The 22,653-nt window shown below is 49.6% G+C and overlaps 1 protein-coding gene across 2 annotated transcripts in view; it reads right to left on the bottom strand.

The window, feature by feature from the left end:
- Positions 1 to 22,653, bottom strand: part of Nup210 (nucleoporin 210) — a 100,059-nt gene that overhangs the window by 34,733 nt on the left and 42,673 nt on the right. For both annotated transcript variants that reach the window (XM_021240398.2, XM_004859991.4), the window contains exons 13-20: positions 20,943 to 21,141; positions 18,842 to 18,987; positions 18,443 to 18,664; positions 16,630 to 16,803; positions 10,992 to 11,184; positions 10,282 to 10,388; positions 8,469 to 8,573; positions 8,271 to 8,372 (exon numbers count right to left, since the gene is read on the bottom strand). In XM_021240398.2, coding sequence (XP_021096057.2) covers positions 8,271 to 8,372; positions 8,469 to 8,573; positions 10,282 to 10,388; positions 10,992 to 11,184; positions 16,630 to 16,803; positions 18,443 to 18,664; positions 18,842 to 18,987; positions 20,943 to 21,141 — 1,248 coding nt within the window. The remainder of the gene's footprint in view (positions 1 to 8,270; positions 8,373 to 8,468; positions 8,574 to 10,281; positions 10,389 to 10,991; positions 11,185 to 16,629; positions 16,804 to 18,442; positions 18,665 to 18,841; positions 18,988 to 20,942; positions 21,142 to 22,653) is intronic.

The following is a 22,653-nucleotide window of genomic DNA, read 5'->3' on the forward strand; positions in this document are numbered from 1 at the left end:
ATGAGATATATAGAAAAAAAGTAAAACAGCAAACAACTCCAACAATATCAATATAAACATTAAAAGCAAGTGGATTAAATAATTAAATCAAAAGGCAATGAATGTTAGGACTTTTAAAAAGATTCAGCTACATGTTATTTATGGAGATATTTTACACTAAAAGATAAATATATTGAAAGGATGAAAAAATACTTCATATAAACCATAAGAAAGCTAGAGTCGCTATACTAATATCACACAGACAATAGACTTTAAAACAAAACAAAAATTACTGAAGACAAAGAGAAGCATTTTATAACATCCCTTAAAAGAGTCAATCTGCCAGGAGGCTGTAACAATCATAAATGTGTATGCATCTAGCAAAACAGCCCCAGAATATAGCAGCAGAAATGGAGGGAAAAATACACAATTCAACAATAATAGTGAGACATTTCAACTCCTCTCTTTCAACGATGGATAGAACAGCTGGGTTGATTGACAAGGAAATAAAAGACCTGAATAATACAATGAACCAACTAGACCTAACACACATCTTCAGATGACTACAACCAAAAATTACACAAGAAAACAAGAAAAATGTCCATTCATCCCAAGTCTTTGTGGAACAATCCACACAAGTGTGTTCAACCTCCAGCCTGTGGGTCAGACACACCGGCCACAATGAATACCAGCATTATTTTGGGCCATGTATACAATATAAAATGTATGATACAGCTAACATATATAAGTAACAAAACCCTTTAAAAAGTTTTTTTGCAAACCATATGATTATTTCCATAGACGCAGAAAAAGCATTTGACAAATTCCAGCATGCATTTATGATAAAAACCTTACAAAAAATTGGAATAGACGGTCTCTACCTCAAACTGATAGAAGCCATCTATGAAAAACCAACAGCCAATATCATACTAAATGGTCAAAAACTGAAATCCTTCACACTAAAATCAGGAACAAGACAAGGATGTCCACTATCACCACTCTTGTTCAATATAGTTCTGGAAACATTAGCCACGGCAATTAGACAAGAGAAAGAAATAAAAGGAATAAAGATAGGAAATGAAGAAGTCAAATTGTCATTATTTGCAGATGACATGATACTCTATATAGAAGACCCCAAGAACTCCCCCAAAAGTCTTCTAGACTTCATAACCAAATTCAGTCAAGTAGCTGGTTACAAGGTCAACACACAAAAATCAATAGCTTTCCTCTACACAAATGAGATTCACTGAGAGAGAAATAGGGCAAATAATTCCTTTCACAATAGCATCCAAAAAACTGAAATACCTAGGAATCAACCTAACAAAAGAAATCAAAGACCTCTTCTCTGAAAACTATGGCACTCTGAAAAGAGAGACTGAAGATGATATCAGAAAATGGACAGACATCCCCTGCTCCTGGGTAGGAAGGATTAATATAGTGAAAATGGCCACACTTCCAAAACTGCTATATAGATTTAATGCAATTCCAATTGAGATCCCAGCAGCATACTTCCTGGACCTTGAGAAAACAATCCAAAAATTCATTTGGAACAAGAAGAGACCCAGAATAGCAAAAGCAATTCTAGGTAACAGAGACATGGCAGGGGGTATCACAATCCCCAACCTGCAACTATACTACAAAGCTACTGTGATAAAAACAGCATGGTACTGGCAAAGAAACAGAGCTGAGGACCAGTGGAACAGATTAGAAGATGCAGAAACAACGCCAGACACACTTACGCATCTCATCTTTGATAAAGGAGCCAAACACCCTCACTGGAGGAAAGATAGCCTCTTTAATAAATGGTGCTGGAAAAATTGGGCTTCAACTTGCCAAAGATTAAAACTAGACCTATATCTCTCACCATGCACTAAACTAAAATCAAAATGGATTAAAGATCTAAATATTAAAATAGAAACTCTGAACCAGTTGGAACAGAGGTTAGGTAGAACCCTTGAAGACATCGGTGTAGGAAAAGATTTTATGAACAAAACCTCAGTTGCCCATGAACTAGCACAAACAATCCACAAGTGGGATCTCTTCTTATTAAAAGGCTTCTGCACAGCAAGAGAAACCACCAGCAGTGTGAAGAGACAACCCACAATGCGGGAAAAAATCTTCACCTGCTCTTCCTCAGACAAAGGTCTACTATCTCGAATCTAGAAAGAACTTAAAAAGATCAGACCTCCCAAATTTAAAGACCCAATCTGAAAATGGGCATCTGAAATGAACAGACATTTCTCAGACAAGGAAGTAGAAATAGCAAATAAATACATGAAAAAATGTTCAACATCACTGGTCATTTGAGAGATGCAAATGAAAACAACGCTGAGATTCCACCTCACTCCAGAAAGAATGGCTGCTATCAAGAAATCCACCAATAACAAATGCTGGCGGGGCTGTGGGGAAAGAGGAACCCTGCTCCACTGCTGGTGGGAGTGTAGACTGGTGCAACCACTGCGGAAATCAGTATGGAGATACCTCAAAGAACTAGGACTGAAAGTCCCATTTGACCCAGCTATTCCACTGCTGGGGATCTTCCCCCCAAAATTAAAAGAATCATACCACAGTGATATATGTGCACCCATGTTCATAGCAGCACAGTTTGTAATAGCTAAAACTTGGAAACAGCCCAAATGCCCATCAACTGGAGACTGGATAAAGAAAATGTGGTTTTTTAAATAAAATGGAGTACTACTCGGTCATAAAAAGGAGAAATTAGAAACATTTATAGCTAAGTGGATGCACATTGAGGTGATACTCTGAAGTGAAATAAATAGGACACACATGAATAAATACTAAATAGTTTTTCTGATGTGAGAAACTGAAAGTGTAAATAAGGACTAAATGTACAATAGTTAATGTGAAATAGGAAGAAAAGGGGCAAAGGGGAAGGAAGTGGGAGGGCTAAGGGAAAGGATAGAAGGGATGGGATTAATATGAGAAAATGGAAAAATAGGAACAAAATCTTTGTAAATAGGGAGGAATGGAGGGGTTGAAGGGAGGGCTGGGCAAGGGTGAAAAATAAGAACCAAGAGAGACTATGTAAAGGTGCAAATTTCCAATGATGAATGGCATTATATTGTATATCTAAAATGTACCATTGATTAGAATGAATAATCGATAATGTAAAATAGGAATAAAAGGTCCAAAGGGGTAGGGGGAGGGGGAGGGGCAGGGGAAAGGAAAAAAAGGGAGAGGAAAAAATGATGAGAAATGGAAAAAATGGAAATAAAGTCTTTGTAAATAGGGAAGGGTGGAGGGCATGAAGGGAGGGCTAGGAATGGGGAAAAAATAAGAACCAAGATGCATCATGTAAAGGTACAATTCCCAATGAGAAGTGTAATTGTGTTGTATACCTACAATGTACCAATAAAAGAATTTAATTTAAAAAAAAAAAGTTTTTTTGCTACAAAAGTCATGTCCAACCCATGGGCCAGAAGGACAGACCATGTGTTAGGCCATACAACAAACGTATAAGAATTTAAAATGATAGACAATACAAAGTGTATTCTCAAGCCACATAGACTGAAATTAGAAATCAGTGACAAAAATTTTGCAAAATTAACAGATACGTGGAAATCAAATATTCCTAAATAACTAATTGATGAAAGAAGAAACAAAAATGAATTTAGAGTAATTTTAGATGCAGACACAGAGAACAATATTTATGGGAAGCAGCTAAAGCCATGCATAGAGGGAAATACATGGTGGTAAACAAACGCATTTGTTAAAAAATAAAAAGAAAGATCACAAGTCACCAACCTAACTTTCCACCTTTTGAAACTGGAATCAGAACAGCAAAGTAAACATAAATGGAAGAAATGAAATGATGACTAGAGCCAAAGTTAACAGAAAACAGAAAAACAGTGGAGAAAATTCCATGACACCAAAAGTTACTTCTTTGAAAAAAATTAACAAAAAACAATTCTTTAGTTAGACTGACCAGTAACATGGAGAGATGGTTCACATTACTGGAATAAGTAAGGAGACGGAGGAAACTACTGAAAAACTGACAGAAATAATAATGACAAAGGAATACTGAGAATAACTTACTCCAATCAATACATTAAATAATTTAGATGAAATCAACAAACTCCTAGAAAGACACAAGCTACCAAAACTTACTAAAAGGAGACAATCTGAATAGACCTAGAAAAATAAAGAAATTTATTTAATATAAAAACTCCCCATAAGCAAAATCTCTTGTCCATATAACTTCACTGGTTAACTGTACCAAACATTTAAGAATAACTGTTATCACTTTACATAGCTCTTCCCAAAACAGAAGAAGGAACATTTCCAACTCATTCTAGGTCAATATTATTCTGACACCCAAACCAGACAAAGAAACCACAAGAACATGACAGACTAATATCTTTTATAAATATAAATGTAAAAATCCTAAATAAAATACTAGTAAACTGAATTCAACTACATATAAAAAAAGAATTGTACGTCATGACCAAGTAGGATTTACCCTGGGAATATAATGTTGGTTTAGTATCTGAGTATCAATCAACATAAAACATTATCAACAAAATTTAAAATCTGTATGATCATTTCAAGAGACACATACAAGGCATCTGACAAAATCCTAGGGCCAGGGATTTAGCTCAGTGGTTCTGGTGCCTGCCTTGCAAGTACAAGGTCCCGAGTTCGATCCCCGGTACCAAAAAAAAAAAATCCAAGACCTTTCCAAGATTAAAAAAAACTTAAAGAAAAACAGCAATAGATGGGACTTCTTTAATTTGCTAAGGGGCAGCTATGAAAAGCCCACAGCACGCTTAGTGGTGAAAGGCTGCATGCCTTCTCCCTGAGATCAGGAACAACACTGTGCTAGAGACTGTAGCCAGGACAATCAGGAAAGAAAAGAAGAAATACATATCCAAATAGGAAAGGACAAAGCAAAATTATCTACATTCACAGATAACAGGATCCTGTATAAAGAAAATTCTAAGGAACCCATTAAAAAACTAATAAATGAGAGTTCAGCAAGGTTGCAGGACACAAGATTAATATACAAAAATAAATTGTATAAATAAATTGTATATCTAGATGCTCATAATGAACATTAGGAAAATTAAGAAAATACTCAAACTAGCATAGAAAAGAATAAAATACTCTTAGAAATAAATTTAACAAAAGCAGTGCAAAACTCATGCTGTAAAAACTATAGGACACTGCAGAAAGATGTCAAAGAAGATTGAATAATTGGACAACGGGTTAGCTTCGTAAATGGAACACAATATTATTAAGATGCCAATGCAGGGCCTATCTGAATTCTAGCTGGCTTATTGGCAGAAACTGATAAGTTAACTCAAGAATTCATACAGACTCCAAGGGACCCAGAATAGTCAAAACAACCTTGCAAAGAAGGAAGTTAAAGGACTTACACTTCCCAATTTCCAGACTCACTACAAAGCAACAGGGCTTGCGACCGTGTGGTTCTGACCCAAGGACAGACACGTGGATCCACGGAATAGAGCTGAGAGGCTCCGAACTATGCATCTCCAGCCAATGCTCTTTGCCAAAGGTGCCAACCAAGATAACCCAGCATGGAAAGAGTGGTCTCTTCAGCAGATGGTGCTGGGTGACTGGACAGCCACACATAACAGGGTAACACTGGGCTCTTACTTTACACCGCAAACAAAAGTCAAATCAATGTACCAAAGACTGAAATTTAAGCGCCAGAATGTTTAAACTCTTTGAAGAAAACAGTCTGCATGATCTCAGATTTGCAATGGATTCTTAGACATGATATCAAACACAGGAGTAACAACAGAAAAAAACATTGATTGTACTTCAAAAATTAAAGGCTTACGAGCTTGAAATGATGTTACCAAGAAAGTAAAAAGATAACTGAAGAATGGGAAAAATATATACAAATCACATGTGATAAAGGATAGAATCTACCTAGAATATAAAGTTGTACAACTCAATAAAAAGACAAAGAATGGGCAAAGGATCCAAATAGACATTTGTCCTAAGAAGATGTGTAAATAGCAATAAGTACACAAAAGGACGCTCAATATCATTAGCAAATAGAGAAATGTAAATCAATACCATGAGGAGAAATCACTTACACTGGAATTTAACTGTCTGATAATTACAAGTGTTGACAAGGATGTGGAGAAATCAGAACCCTATACTGCTGGACTCTGGAATGGTGTGGTCCCTTGGGAAAACAGTCTGGTATTTGCTCCAAAAGTTAAATAAATGTAGAGTTACCATATGACTCAGCAATTCCACTCCTGGGCATACACCCAGGAGAATTCAGAGCATATGTTCACGGGCAAATGCATACACAAATTTTCATTACTCACAATCGTCAAAATAGCCACAAATGGATGAACAAATACACAGAATGTGGCACATCCACGCAATGCAATGTGATTTGGCTACAAAAAGGAGCAGAACATGGGTGAACCTTGTAAAAGACCAAGTATTATCTGATTCCCTTTATATAAAATATTCAGAGGAGGGAAATCTATGGAGTCAGAAGGTAGATTAGGGGTTGCTTAAATCTGGGACAGGGTGGGGGGTGTGTGTGTGTGTGTGTGTGTGTGTGTGTGTGTGTAAGAATAAGATGGTGAGTGCTAAAACATACAGGTTTCTTTTCGAGGTGATGGAAATTCTCTAAAACTGAATGTGGTGTTAGTTGCACATGTCTGAATATTCTAAAACCCATGAATTACACACTTGAAGTTGGTGAAGCGTGTGACACGTGACTCACACCTCAGCGGAGACATGATCAAAAACAACGGAAATCAGCCAGAGGAACAGGGCAATTGCCCCTTACACGTGGCCGTGCGCCGAGGTCTGCCACGGTCCCCACCATGCCATCACCGGCACCAAAGGTGAGGCTTGGATCCACTTGCACCTCCAAGTCTAATCCTCACCCCTCTTTCTTACTTCACACCTGGCCCAACCCAGAGGCGACGCATTTTGTGATGCCCCTATTTTAAGCCACTCAGTAGGAATAAAAAGCCAGAGAACAGGAAATGCAGGGAGTTGAGGCCAAAACCACAGAAAGTAGGCGATGCCGTGAACTCTGTGCGTGACCGTGGAGAGGTGCCTGGCTGTGTCTAAGTGGGTTCTAGGACCAGCTCACTGCAGAGGTGGGTTCCCAGGATGCCTTCCCTGGCCCGGCGTGACAGCCTGCTGCATGCTGCTGTTAGCTGACAAGGGCTCTCGTGTGTGTTGGGGAGGCAAGGCCCAGCGCGAAGGAGGACACAGAGTCTGCAGGACAGTCTGGTCAGGGAGGAGCCGCCCCGTCTCCACGAACTGCACCAGCTGAAGTCCCACCATGCACCAAGCAGCAGCAACCTCTTATGAAGCAGGGAAAGGCCCGCCTGGTGACAGCACCATGGGACACTCCTTGGACTGGGACAACTGCCCCTCTCAGCCAAGGGAAAGCAGCTCTTGGGCTTGGAGCAGCTCAAAGGCCATAGACGAGCTACAATTGGAGGATTCTGCTGTGGATTATTATTATTATGGATGTCACTGCTGTTGTCTTTTTTCGGCCTGCCTTATGTTTATGACTTCCTAGGCTCATTTTTACATGTTCAGTAGTAAGAGTTTCCTTTTAAACAAGGCTCAGTTTTCACAACCGAGTAATAACCCATCTAAGCAGAGATGTGAACATCTGAGATTCTATTTTTTGTTTGTTTTCACTTTTTATTCTGTACTTGGCTACATTTTTTTAAAGAACCTAAAGCTTTAAACAACTCAAATACACTTGATCTTAGCCAAAAGGCCGAGAAGTGATAAAACAACTCAAATACTCTACAGGAAGAGAATGGCTAAGTAAAAATGACTGATAATAATCCACAGCCTACACAGCAATATGGGGAAGAACCATTTAGGGCACCAAGACTAAAAAAAATAATAATAATAACCAGAATGCTAAATTTTTCCACACCCTGGGTACTGCCAAGTCCCTATTAGCCAGGGTCAAGTAAGAAACCTGGAGAAATAGAAAAAGCAGATACATCTTTGAAACAGAAATTCCTTTATGGTTTAGTGCTGCTTATATAATATTATTTTAATCTTGATGGAAAGGAGACTGTTAGGGAACTAACTGTGCGGCTAACTGGTGGATACGGAACAGAAACCACAAAGGTGACATGGGAATGACAAGACTTTCAGAACAAACCAGACAATCTGAAGACCTTGCCAATTACACAGTTCATGGGATTTAGCACCAGCTTTTAAATCATCTACTAACCCCACCTCATAGTCTGGAGGAGCAATCAAAGCCGCCCTGGGGCTCAGTGGCCCACACTCACTGTGGTGACGCCCCTGGCCTCCTGGTAGGCCACGCTCACAACGTCTGTGGTGCTGGTGTTGAGGAAGAAGTAGCCAGAGCCTTCTCTGACATGGAGCTCAGCCTGGAGGAGAAGCAGGCACAGGAGGGTCATGTGGGTCACCAGGGTCCCCTATGGTGGGCCTCACCCAGGCAGGGTGGGGAGGGCACAGGGCCGTACCTGGACACCAGGATGGTTGTAGATGGTCACCTCGCCGGGGCTCACCCACACATCCTCCACCAGAATGAGCTCGATGGAGGCCGACACAGGCAGGAAAGGGTCATGCTGCAGGGGCAAGGTCAAGGCTATCAGGTCCACAAAGCCATGGCCACACCAGGCCACCCCCTCACTGCAGGCCACCTGCTGTGTCCCAGACACCAACCACAATAAAACCACAGTTTTCCTGAGCCCAGGGAATAGCCATATCCCCTCAGAGGCCTCCCTTTAGCCTCATCCAGGTGAAATGAGTCGCCACCTCCTCCTCTGGGGACAGGGGAGGTGGTTATCAACAGTGCTGCTTAGGTGTCAGTCCCCCTGCATCCTTCTGGGCAACTCACACACACACCCCAACTTTCAGGGCCTCAGGGCAAACACCAGCTGCCGCACACATGGAGGGCAGGAGTCTAGGCATACAGCAAAGCTGCTGACATACCCGAGGTGCGGGTCAGGCCCCAGGGAAGAGTATTTCTGGTGGCTCACAGGGACAGGACAACCCTCACTCCCTCAGAGCTGTACGCATCTGCTTTCTGCCCCATGTCACTGGAGGGAGAGCTCTGGACAAGACACAGCCACACAGTGACGTCTGGGTCAGTGATAGATCACACATGCAATGTGGTCCCATACGAACTGTATCACCTAGAGATGCTGAAGTGGCCACAGTGTGGTTACATGGTACAGTGTCACATACAGTGACATCACCTAACAGTGTGTGTGCCTGTCAGGAAGCAATGTTCCCTGCCAGGGACTGTGTGGGCCACAAAGGGCACAGAGACTACCTGTGGTGAGATTCTATTCTGACAAGAGAAAAAAGAAAGAATAAAGACAGGGCGAGGCCAGGGCAGAAAGGTATTGGCCAGAGTGAGTGCAGCATGGGTCCTGCAGGCTATGTGGGGTCTGAGCAGGACAGAGGCTCTCAGGTGAGCAGAGAGCTCAAGGTTAGGAGGCCCTGAGTGGTGCCAAGAGCCAGATGCCCGAAGGGATTAGTGACCCCAAGGTCCAAGAGCATCAGTGTCAGGCTCTTCCAGAAGGCTCAGGAGGCCACTTGCAAGGCAATGGCTTCTGGGCACTGGTGAGGACAGGAAGGAACTGAGCCATCAAGGACAGGCACCTCCTTCCAGTGCTGCCGACCACAGCTCACCCTCTGGGATCTTCCACCAGGAGGCACAGGGGCTCCATGCATCCTGGCACCTAGGATTCCTAGAACCCAGCCACACCTTCACTTTGCAGCCAGCATCTGCCACCTTCACTTTATTTCAATAAAGCTTATTAGTGGTCTCCTGGACAGCAGAGTGTCCTTGGAGAATCTTTCCCACTCCAACCCTAAACACACCCACATGCCCCCCACTAGCTGCACCTCTGTCTGGGGCTCCTAAAAGATGCCCGGGTGGGAGGGGCAGCCAGTGGGTGGAGATGCTGAGTACAGACAGGCCGGATGCTGTGTATGTGAGCAGGCCGCAGGGTGCAGGGGCTCCAAGACCTGGAGCCAGAAGAGCTACTGCGAGCCCTGAGGCCACCCAGTTGTGCACTGAGCCGAGGTGACAGGGCCAGCTGGACTTTTCCCTGGATCCCTCCAGGAGCCTGAAAGGAGCATGGGTACGGTGCGGGAGATAGCCACTCAAGTGGGTCCGACCTAGAGCAAGCTGCAGGGTTAGGGAGAGGGGCTAAGGCCCAGCAAAGTGCGAGGGGCCTCAGACACCAGATAAGATTCCGGCAGAAGCAGGGGGCGTTCTGGCCTTGCCCAAGGCCCTCCCTGCTGGTGGCCCTGGGGAGGTACCGGTTGCTTTGCTCTGGCCGCGATGAGGTGGGGCTGCTGGTAGCCAGTTGCCGTGGCGGAGATGGTCGTTTCTCCTGATGCCTTGTGTACCGAAATGGCCTGCAAACCTGAGTCCAGGGAGGGGAACCGACATTGGCCTCAGGGCTGCCTCTGAAGCCACACCCCGCACCCAGCATTGATCTGAAGGGGATTTTTTTTGGGGGGGGGAGGGGGTACCGGGGATCAAACTTGGGACCTTGCACTTGTGAGGCAGGCAGCAGAACCACTGAGGTAAATCCCCAGCCCAATCTGAAGCTTTTTCTGAAAAATGATGACCATATAATTACACCATAAAGTTACCAGGGTGAGCAATGCCAAGGAGTTGCGGGGCTGAGCGGGGGAGACAGCAGGTCTTGGCTGTGAGAGATGTGTAAGGGCCATGGCACGGTGCCAGGGCACAGATCTAGGAGCCGGGTTGGATCTGCTCCGTAACGCAGCGGAGGAGACTCCTTGCTCTGGGTTCTGGAGCCCGAGAGCCTGCCTCACATAATGCAAGATGAAACGAGGGCAGCAAGCTCACACTGCCCTGAGTTGTAGTTCTGAATGCAGGGCAGGACTGGCGAGCTGGGGCTCTAACAGGAAGTGCCTGCCTTGGGACATGTGTCCGTCTGGAGCTTTATTGGTCTCCCATCCTCCCGCCTCAGGCCCTCAGGCTCATGACCCCGGCTCACCGTGTAACTTCTTCTGACCGCTCCCATCGTCCTGTAACACCAGCTGCAGTGGCAGGTCCTGCTCGATGCTGGCCAGAAGCGGTCGGACAGACTCCCACTGAATACTCAGAGAGCTGAAGTTGTCGAACTGGTGCCCCTGATGGTCATAGGCAGCCAGGTCCAGCAGGGGATTTCGGTGGCTGGAGACCGGAACCTACAAAAGGGGAAGGCCAGAGGCTGTGAGCACAGTCAGGATGAGGTACATCCATGGCTCAGTGGGTCCTGGTGAGGGAGAGGGTGTAGGTCGCAAACCCATCTCTACTTCCGGCTACCAAGGTGCAACAAGGACACCAAACCTGTCCAACCCAGCCTCTGGTTCCAGGCCATTGTCCTGAGTAGCATGAGGGCCTCTGGCAAAGTTTGGAGGCAATTTTGCCTCATATCTGGGGGGTGGACAGTGCAACTGGCATTTAGTACAAGAGGTCAGCAATGCTGCTAAACACCCTACAATGCACAGGACGGCCTCGCACAAGAGGACCGGCACCAAGGCTGTAACCCCCAGCCCAGCCAGGCTGCTCTCTCCCTTCCATCTCCACCATTCCCAACCCTTGCCACCCTCCATGCCCAGGCACACCTCAGTGGTGCCAGGACGTGGCCCCCGTGATTGCATACAAATGCCAAATGCCCATGCCAACACCTAAGATGCCAGGTTGGCAAAGAAGCCTTCACAGCCAAGTGCCACCTGATCCTTGAGTGCCCTGGGGAGCCAGGAGTGTGATCCCCATGTTGTAGAGGATGCAATGACCCCAGCTGCACCTCTTTCCTGGAAGGTACAGACATCCCACGGAGACAGGGGAATCACTCAGAAGCCACCTCCTGGGACTGCTTTAAATACAAGTCCTAGGAGGTCCTTTCAGAGAGATGTGGCATCAAAATTACCACTCAAGTAGGGGAACGGGTTGCCATGAGTATCCTTCACAAAGTGCCCCAATTCTCTGTTGAGGAACAAGTCTACTGGGGCCAACTGTCCTCTCTGACCCTTGCAGTGACCAAGTGAGTGATTCTAGCCAGTAAAATATGATGAATGACATCATGAATATGAGTAACATATGAGTGACAATGCCGGGGGAAGCATTAATGCCAGGACATCATCTGCTATGCTGCGTCTCTCCTCAATGGCTCCTGGTGGCCACTCTACAGCCTCAGTTTAGAACACACATAACAGCGACACAAAGCTGGGTCTCAGAGCCAACCTGAGATGCACATATTTTTGTGGGTGAGAGATGAGCTCATGTTGTCCGCAGCCACGTGGCTAGGGGGAGGACACACTGCAGCATGGCCTGTCCTCATGGACACAGCCACCCAGCTCCCCACTTTAAGGGTGCCTCCCCCCAACCCTAGAAGTTCCCTTGTCCCTAGAGAACCTGAGCCCAGCATGCTGTGAATCCCAAAGGCAGCCTTCCTAACAGCAGGCCAGCACCATCTCTGCACATGCAAAGGGTTTTGTGACACCACAGGACACGAACTGGGGAGCATGAGTGTGGACAGGGGCTGTGGGACCTGTCGCAGACACTTGATCCCTTCTTCCAGATGCAAACCAGAGCAGGAACTCAATCTCCTCCAGGGAAGGACATCAACACTGTGCCAAGCACATTCTCGAGCTGGCAGGAGCCTCCAGGAACAGCGATGGGAGGTAAGATCATTATCCTCATTTTATAACCGGGCAAGCTGAGGCTCAGGGGCAGTCAGCAACTTGTTCAAGGTTACTCAGGTCTTGAGGCAGGACTCAGCAGTCTGACTGTAAAACCCAAAGTCCTCACTTGACACTGCAGCTTTTCTTTGATGCCTGAGGTGGGCACCGGCTGCTCTGTCCCCTGGCCAATAACAAGTACCCATCTACAATGCATCAAACGCTGGGCGACCTGCCTGGAGAAGCAGATGAGGTCGGAGTCTGGTGCCACTTTGTCATCCCTACCAGTCAACTCCATCCTGGAGTCTCACCCTGCCAATAATTTACTCTGCGAACACGTCTTGAGTGGCCTCTAGATTTGGACAGCTGTAAAATTAAATTGATCCTGTACCTGCAACGCACGGCAGGGATATATCTTCCCCAAGGTCCCCTAATGAGACTGTAAATCAGAGAGGCCATGTCTGAACGGCTGGTGCACGGCTGGGGAGCCCGAGGACTAATGGGTCACACGGCAACTCCATGTCTGAGAGCCATTATTTCCTGCTGACACCAAAGATACACCGAGCCCACTGAGAGCTCTGCAGCTAGACCATCACCTTCAAGGCTCAGAGAAGTGACAAGAGAAGGGGTCTGGCTGGCAGAGAGGGCAGGCAAAACCCAGCCAGGATGTGGCCCACTTGGTTTGTAGCTGATGTTTAAGGACAGAGAAAACACAGCTCTCATGAGGTTTTTTCCCTCCCATCACTGAGCAGCATCAGCTTCCTGTTCTGAGGGGCACCTGCTCTCCCAGCCAGCACCATGCACGGCTGGCACCTTCCTGCAGCAGTGGCCCCCTGGCTTCTCCAGGCACCAGACCCTGCTGAGGCAGGGGAGCTGATAAGAGAGACGGACACAGTGTGAAGCCCAGTAAGCATGTCCTGCAGCTTAGGTCACAGGGAATGCTTAGGGTAGGGAAGAGGAAGCCAGAATAGGGAAGGCTGAGGGGTGAACCTGCAGGTAAAGCAAAGGTGGCAGAGGGCTCCACCAAGAAGGCAGAAGGCAGCATAGGGCCAGAGAACCGGGTGCCATGAAAGTCCCAGGGAGCAGCCAGCCTCAGACCCAGCAAGACCTGCATGGCACATTCCAGGAACCGACAGAGCTCAGTAGAAGGCAGAGGGCCAGGGGCTGGGACACAGAGTCTGCAGGCCACAGACAGGGCTTCAGCCATTCATGGGGAGAATAGGGAGCTGCTGGCAGGCTTGAGCAGAGAACAAGATAAAAAGCATAATGTGACATCCTGTCCTGGTCACACCCATCCCCTGCAACAACTCCAGGGCATCTGTTACCATCACCATTACTCAAAGGGAGTCCCACAGTCAGTAGGATTGGACCTTGGCCAGCGATCCTAACGTGGCCACCTGGGGGCTGTTCCCATAGACTCCAGCTCCAGGACTCAGCCGGGGGGCCCAGCAAGCTGGGTGTTCCCGAAGAGTCCAGACTGAATGTGATTTATTCGTTCCCCTGGGGAGAATTTGCTCTTTATGGAAAAGTGAGTTAAAATGCAAAGCCTTTGGATAATCAGGGCATGGGAAGATGAATACTACATGCTCTCACCTGTGGAAGCTAAAATAGTTGAGAGTAGGCTGGAAGTCACTAGAGGTTAGAAAGGGGTAAGGGACAGAGAGAGGATGGATAGGAGGTGCTGAAATATAGTCAGAGACTTCTGTCCCGCAGCACGGTAGGATGACTAGCACTGGCAACAAAAAGAGCTGCAAGAGACAGGTCCACTGCTCCAAAACAAAGAAATGTAAGTGTTTAAGGAGAGGTAAAATATTCATTTCTGAATTCCATCATTACACATTGTAGACAAGTACTGAATTAATCACACTGCAGCCCACGATGCTGTACAATTATTATGCTGCACAATTATTATTATTATTATGCAGTAAAAAAATTAAAATGGAAGTTATTCAAGATTTTCCCCTCATTAGAGCCACATATCAGGAGAGGAAAGCCTCTCCCTGGCCACTCTGATCTGGGGCTACCGATGTTCATTCACTGCACACCGAAAACACCTGGGCCTGAGCCGGGGGTAGATGCCAGCTCCCCACAGCTATGGGTGCCAAGCCTGAGCCCTCCTCCTCTATCAAGGGGAACAGAGATGCAGGTCCCATACTGTCCCCTCCTGGAGCAGGACACCAAGACTTCTTACTGTTCAGGGACCCAGATGGGAGCGGCCTGGGGGCAAGTGGAGGGGCTCAGGCACCAAGCTGGGGAGTTTCCCATCTCGGATCAGGAAAGCTGGAGAGCACTGATCTGTGTCAGGCAGCAGGCATCCCAAACCCCGCACACCGGAGCCAGGTGCTCCCTCCAGCTTCAGGAAAGGCAACATTGTCCTTACCCACCGGGGACCCAACTCCCACAGCTCCCTGCCCGTGGCCAGGGGGGCCTGGGACAGGTTCAGCCCGAGAGCTAGAGGGGAATGGGCCCTATCCCCGGGGCTGCAGCAAAACACGAGCCCAGTGGCCACCCAGGAGGTGCTGCACGTGGAGTGTGCAGATCTGTGTCCTGTCCTTGCCACTCTACCCACCTCTGAGCCCCAGGGGCAAACCTGTAGGGGAGGTGCCTGGGGCCTAGGCCTCCAAGACGGTCATGCCAAAGGGAAATGAGGCAGCAAGGTGAAGGCTCCCAGTACATGCAGCTGCTCTGGGTACTGTCTGTCTGGCTCTGCCCTCAGGCCCCTGCTCTTGCGGGGGGCCTTGCCCTGCTAGGCTGGCTCCCCCTGCCCACCTGCTCCTGCAGCAGCCTCCTCCTGCCACCGCCTGTACTGATCTCCCTCCCCTGGTGGTCCTCGGCACCTCCCATCTCTGGACCGGCCATCTCCCTGTCAGCTCTTCAGCAGGTTCCTCGCCGTCCAGATCACTCTGTATTCCAGGAGCCAGAGCTGCCCGGCCTGGCGCACAGGGGCTGTGGCACAAGGATGTACCGAATGAAGAAAAGCTGGTCCAGTCTTAGAGCCTGCACTCTGAATGCAGGGACTGGGGACTGGCTGGAGCCCAAGTCCCAGGGGATCATCAGTGGGTTTTGCATTCCATCCGTTGTTCAGCCTGATCCCAGTGACTTTTCTCCCCAACACTCACTATGGAAACAGCCCCCACTTGCCCCATCCTGGACAGTGCTGCAGCTCTCATCTTTCCTTGGCAGTCCCCACCCACACCCTGATCACACACTCTGCACAGATAGCCCCAACCCATGAGCACTCTCAACTCACAGAGGACAGCAGAGGTTTTCCGAGCTCCCAAGGGGTGGCAGAAACAGGCAGCAAGGCTGGAACCAGAGAGGACCGTGTTCCCCAGTGCCACCGTGAAGGATGCTCTCGGACTCAGGATGACAAACCCATTGTAAGAGGAACGCATCTTATACTCAAAGGCAGTCATACTCTTGACCTGCTGAACATCACAGCTTGGCCTGGCCCACAGACATGTGCTCGGAACCTGGCACCAGGCCCAGCCCAAAGCCTGTTTCATACTGAAGGGTTGAAAGTTGTGTGTAACGCACACAACACAGCACCTAGTAGAGTGCCAAGTGTTCCCCTGGTGACCAAGGGGCTGCAGCTCACTGCCACTGCCCAGCACCCAGAGACAGCTGGACCCCATGTCACCAGCATAGGACAAGATCCAAATTCAAAATTCCAAGGGTGGCTTCTAACCAGTGCCTATCACCTTCACACTACTATAAAGTGGAAAAGTCACATCGTGCCATTGTAAGTTGGGGACTGTCTGTGGCAACTATACTTCAGAGTCACCCACCTCTCCAGGCCCTGGACTCCCCTGGTAAGGCTGGCAGGGCTGTTTGTGAGATCGAGGTGGCACAGTGCAGAGCCATGGCCACTGCCACACCCAAGGCGTGTGTCGAGCTGGCTGATGGCCGAGGTCCTCCTGCCCAGTGGGCGGTGCCGTCACCTCCCGCTCCAGCGCGGCCCACACTCACCATTTGCTTGCTCTGCTGCAGCAGCGGGCAGGACAGGTCCAGCTGGGGGCTGCTGTAGATGGGCGTAAGGGTGAGCCTGGACGGTGGGGCACAGATGAACTTCACCACGGTGGGCTCCACCGCAGGAAAGGGGTTGGTGACGCTGGGCTTGTTCCCGACCAAGAGGGAGATGACCTGGGGCAGGAGGAGCAGGCAGATCCCGGGTGTGAGTGCCCACTGCTCTCTGCTGTACAGGGGGTGTGATGCTGCCCCTGCCCCCAGGAGGCTGACAAAGCCCGGGGATGCAGTGGAGAGTGCTTTCTCAGCACTGCAGTCACTCACGGGGGAGCCCCGGGGCCTCAAGAAAACAGCAAAGGAAAGAGCTACACTGAGGATCACTTTCCGCTTTCAGAACCCCATGGAATCCCTGTAGCTGCATCAGCAGACTCAGCTTCCTGGATGTTTAAATGAGGGGGCCACCCCAATTTGCCAGGGGTCATCACGATGAGGTATGGGAACCTGCAGATGGGGACCCAGAGTCTCAGGAGGGGATGGAAAAAGGTCAGTGGAGAAAGCCTAGGAGGGGCTGGAAGCTCAGCTCTGAGAGGAGCTCAGGGCTGCTGTGGGGGCGGGGGGGCGGTTAAGAAATGTTCCAGAGAGGGTGGCTGCTGCTGGACCTGGGACCTCAGCCACCATGTCCGGCCACCTCCCCAATGACACACACCTGCTGTCCAGTGCAAAGGCAGGGCCAGCAGACCCTCACCCTTCCCAAACCTGACTGACATCTGCCTTTCTGTCCTCAATGCCCAGGGAGGGAGCTCCGAGCCTGGGAGTGGGGAGGCCTCAAGGGGCCCTCTCTAGGGGGTCAGGATGGCCCAGTCAAGCTGGAACAGGACACTTTTCTAATTTAATCCATCATTAGCTGTCTTCCTGTTACTGTGATTTAGTATTATGTGTTTACTGTTCTTCATATTTCATGGATTTTCCCCAGCGATCCAGTGGGCAGTAGGCCTTTTACTCCACGTACTTTTCTGATCATACTGGTGCAGTCTCGGTGTGGTCGACATAAGGGACACCACATGGGGTGTACCTGTGTGCCTTTTAGCTAACTTTGTGTTCTCTGCACTATTAGACATGCCTGGCTATCCTCACTGTTCCCCAAAGCGGGCACTGTCCCGTCCCTCCTGGTTCACACTGACCTCCCACCTGACTTCCTGTTTCCTCCTGCTTTGGGAGCCCGGGGAGCTGAGCAGTAGACCTGGGAACCAGTGCCAGGCACAGGGGACCTGCACAGCCAGCTGCCAAACCCACCCAGCCAGGCAGGCTCTGTGGGGATTCTCAGATGCATTTGGTTCAGTTCATTCAGCTGTCTCCCAGTTTCGGTTTTCAGCATTCGAACACAAAAACAAAAATCTAGCGAAACAACAAGAGATTCCACATCCAAAAACATCAGGCTTTCCAGCTCACACTAATACTAAGAGGCGCCAGCCTGGGGTCTCAGGTCACACACTCCTGTATAACACCTGACCCTGGGCTGGAGTCATCCAACTTTGAGACCCCGATCTCAAGCCCCTCACCCTCCTCACCAGCTGGTGGGGGAGGATTCTGCAGGCCCAAGAGGGGAAGCCACACTGATAGGCTGGGTCTACGAAAGCGAGGGTCTTTGGAGAGGGGACTGCAACTGCTGCACCCTACTCAGCCTGCGTGCTGTTAACTCAGCCATCTTGCATCACCTGACCTTAGTCAGCCTGGTTGCAAAATAGGACAACAGGAGCATTCTCAGATTTCCTCTGAGGATTAAAGAAAGTGGTGCTATGTTCAGCTGCCCTCTCACCTGCTCGCTGAAGGCCTGGCAGGTCACAAGGATCCGGTGCTGTTGGTAATTCCGGGAGGCAGGGGGGCCCAAGAGAACCATGCTGATGCTGTCCATGTCTTCGGAGGTGACATTGCAGAAAAACTTGGAAGGCTCGAGGACCCAGGGTCGGGGGCCTCCTTCCAACAGCATCTCCTTGGAGGAGCCCAGGGTTACCACAGCAATAGGGGAGGGATCCACCGCCTGGGGAAGAAAGAGGGAGAAGGCTCGCATTCCTGGGCGGACAGTGCTAGGGCAGGGCTGGGCCCTTGCCTGGCTTGGGGGTCGGGGTCTATGGGACAGGGGGTGCCACAGATGCCCACCCCGTCTCCAGGAACCCACAGCAGAGAAGGGGTGGCAGAGGGCAGGGCCCTGGCTCACCTTGAGGGGCAGGTAGGCAGCGATGGTGATCCTGGCGCTCAGGTGTACGTGGCCATGCGTGTAGCTCACGAGGAGTATGGTGGAGCCCTGGGCCTCGGCTCTCACCCTGACGCCGCTGCAGTGCTCAGACCCGGGTGGCAGCCGCCCTGAGGGGAGGAGCGGCCCACTCTCACTCTGGGCTTCATACACAATCAGATTCTGTCCCGACTTAGAAATTCTAGGGGTTGGGGGGATGGCTCAAGTGTAGGGTGCTTGCCCAGCATCCACAGGGGCCTGGGTCCAATCTCTAGCACCCAATCAACCAATCAATCCTGAGTCCCATACCAAAATGTACAACCAGCACTTCAGTGTTCTCCTCCACAGTCAACACACCCTGTCTCATCCGGGACCTGGGGCAAGGAGGAGAACATCCCAGCACTCCCAGGACCTCCTGCAGACCCTCCTGGTCTCCAAGCCCTCCCCAGACACCCCCCAGGACAGCCTGACTATGTCACCGAGATGTGCCCTTCCATGTCTGGCTTCCTCAACTCAATACCATGCCTGAGGCTCCCTGGGTGCACATTACATGTCCTCCAGCCGCATGTCTATGGCTGTTCTGCTGTATGAATGGATAGCAACCCACTCCCCAGGAAACCCGGCACATCTGAGCTGTTTTCAGTTCCAGGGTGTGATGTGGCACCGATGTGAACATCTGAGAGCCTTTGTTTTGGAGGACATGCCCAGGATTTCTGTCATGTGTCCCCAGGAGAGGGGACCACGAGGCCGGGGGCTGTGTCCATGCTTAGCTCTACTCATCTTGCCAAGTATCTCCCCCAAATGGTATCAATTTACACTGCTCCTAGCAGCGTCTCCACATCCCTGACATTATAGTCCATCCATTTTCAATTGCTTTTTTAAAGCTTATTTTAATTGTGGGAAAATACACAGACCTTTACATTTTTTATGCATATAGCACTTGGTGCATTTACCTGGGTGTATGACCATTGGCCCCTTCTGTCACGTAAGTCTTTTCAGCTTTCCAAACAAACTCTAAACCCAGCAGACAATAACTGACCACTTCTTCCTACCCCCAGTCCCTGAACCTTCCATTCTACTTTCTGTCTCCTGAATCTGACCCCTCTTAGGACCTCACAGAAGCGGAGTCATACAGCACTGGTGACTGGATCGTTTCACTCCGCAGAATGGCCTCGAGATTTCCTGATGTTGTACCAGGTCAGAATCTCCTTCCTTGGTAAGGCTGACCAGTATCCCATGGTCCAGATACATGAGCACTGCATTCATCCACTCATCTCTGATGCACAAGAAGACTGTTTCCACCTCGGGGCAACTGTAAAGCTACTAAGAGGATGGGTTTCCAAACACCTCCTGAAGGCTGCGCTTCAGTACCTTTGGACATATGCCCAGGAATGGGATTGCTGGATCACAAGGTAATTCTAGCTTTTAATTTTTTGAGGAACTACCATACTGTTCTCCACAGTGGCTGTCCCTTTTACAATTCCCTCTAATAGTATAAAACCGTTCGAGTTTCTCTGCACCCTTGCCAACACAGGTTATTTTCTGTTGTTTTGATAGCAGACATCCTAAAAGGCGTGGTTTTTCACTGTGACTTGCATTTCTATTTCTCTGATAATGAGCAGTTTTGAGTATCTTTTCATGGGCTCATTGGCTATTTATATATCACATTTGGAGAAATGTCTACTCAAGCACTTTGCTCCTGGTTTGGATTGTTTTACTGTTGTGGACATGTATAAGTTCTTCATATGTTCTAGGTATTAGTCCCTTCCTTGTTAGGTAAACAATTTGCAGGTATTTTCTTCCATCCCTATAAGTTGCCTTTGCCTAAGAGGGAACCTGGTTTGGCCCCTTCCTCAGAGCTGTGAGCAGATGTGGAAACTGAGGCCCAGAGTAGCAGGTGACTTGCCAAAGGTCACACAACAGGCAAGATTCAGATCAGACCTGAGCTGAGGGGAAAGGGGGACAATTGGCACTCCTCAGGCAGTGGCCCATCTGTCGCCCTGCGCCCTCTAGGACCCTGAGTGCCCCACGTTGAGAACCCAGACAATCTGGCCCCAATGCCCCTGACTCAGCAGCGTGGGTTTACCTGGGAGAGGCTGGAACACGCCCTGGCTCTGCACCTCCACCACCAAGTCGAAGTGGGAGCAGTCGCTCAGGGTGACCACCTCATTTGTCCCGCCAGGCATAAGGCCGTTGATCCTCAGGGGCAGCTCCAGCGTCTGGCCCACACGCACTTCCACCTGGCATGGGGCGAACTCCATGCTGCTGGGCTCGATAACGTACACCTGGAAGACAGGGTGAGGGCCAGGCCCATCAGGGTCCTTGAGAGGAGCAAGCCTGGGTGCTGGGTGTCTGAGGGCGTCTGTGGATGGGGAAGGCAGGGTGTGTCAGGAAGGGGTCTGGGCTGGGTGGGGGGACTCGGGGAACCAGAGGCCAGAGAAGGTGACTGAGAAGCTCAGACCTGAGAGCCAGGTCACAGGCTACCAGGAGAACTCCGGGGAAGCATTCTGGGTGTGGGGGAGTGGGTGGTGACATGGGTGGGGTCTGAGAGCCAGGGACCAGCGCCTGCAGGACACTGGTGCTTGCAGTGGCTGAGCCAGGGGACTTCACAAGGTGCCCTCACTCTCCCATCTGATCACAACCAGCAGCCCGGTGTGTAGTGGGGAGGTGCTGGGGCGTCGCAGAGAGAGGGTGGCAGTGGGCATGGGAAGGTTTGAGCTGAGACAGTTTCTGAATGTCCAGCTGAGGAGAGCACTGGTCATTTGGCTGAGGACAGCGGAAGAGGCAACAACAGCTCACGTGCCTGTGAAACCAACCTTTACACACTGCAGGTTCTGTTCTGAAAGCCCCCGGGCTCTCTCACCTGCCTGGCAGGTGGGCCCACTGCCACCCTCCTCTCCTGCCAAGGACTCTGCTCAAGGATGGATGCAACAGCCCCCAAAAATCAGGAAGCCAGGTGGGACCCTGAGTCTGGCCCAGAAGCCACGTCCTAACTGTGACACCATGGGTAAAAGGTGGCACATTTCCCAAGAGGAAGAAGGGGGCAGGGCAAGGGAGTCCCAGAGGACCCCAATACTGGGCAGTCTTGCCTCTCCAAAGGGCCTCTGGAAGTATATCTTGGTGAGAATCAGAGCTGTCTTCAGTAGAGACGTGTGCATTGAAATGCAAGACCTCACACCCCAGGTAACTTAGGAGATGCTGGTGACTGGATGCACGGGGCCTCCACCTCTGCCATCAGTGAGGCAAAAAGGGGATCCCCAGAGCAGTCATCAGGTGGCACTGGGCGGGGCTCGACGCAGGTGACAAGCCCACCTGCCATCACCCCACTGCTCAGTGAGACGACCCCACATTGCTCAGTGTCGGTACCAGGGGCCGCACCCGGGAGAGGAAACCCTGACTTTGCCCCTGAAGGGGAGCAGGGGCCCAGCTGCCTTGGGGAGCCCGGGGAGCCCCTTCTCTGCGAATTTACAACCCAGCCCTTAGGGCCCTCCCACTCTGAGATTCGCAACTTTTAGGCATGGGGCCCCTTCTAAAATGGCTCTTTGATGTCCTTGGTCCCCCGTGTCCTCCAGACCCCCTCCAGAATGCCTGGCTCTGAGGTGGCTGGCCCTATGGTCCTGTCACTGTCTCCTGGTGGTGCCATCTCCACTCCCTGCTCCACCGTGGGCTTCTAAGAGCATAGCTGGGGCTGAGCCCCGAACGCCCTCACATGTGCCAACATGGGCCACAGGACCAAGGCAGTGGGTAAGGGAGAGGCAGTGGCACCTCATCCCCAAGCTCCCCATGGGCTGTCCTGG

This window comes from Heterocephalus glaber, unplaced genomic scaffold (genome assembly GCF_053883595.1).
Source record: "Heterocephalus glaber isolate CG9 unplaced genomic scaffold, H.glaber_assembly_v1.0 deba00000768, whole genome shotgun sequence".
Classification (NCBI taxonomy): Eukaryota; Metazoa; Chordata; class Mammalia; order Rodentia; family Bathyergidae; genus Heterocephalus; species Heterocephalus glaber.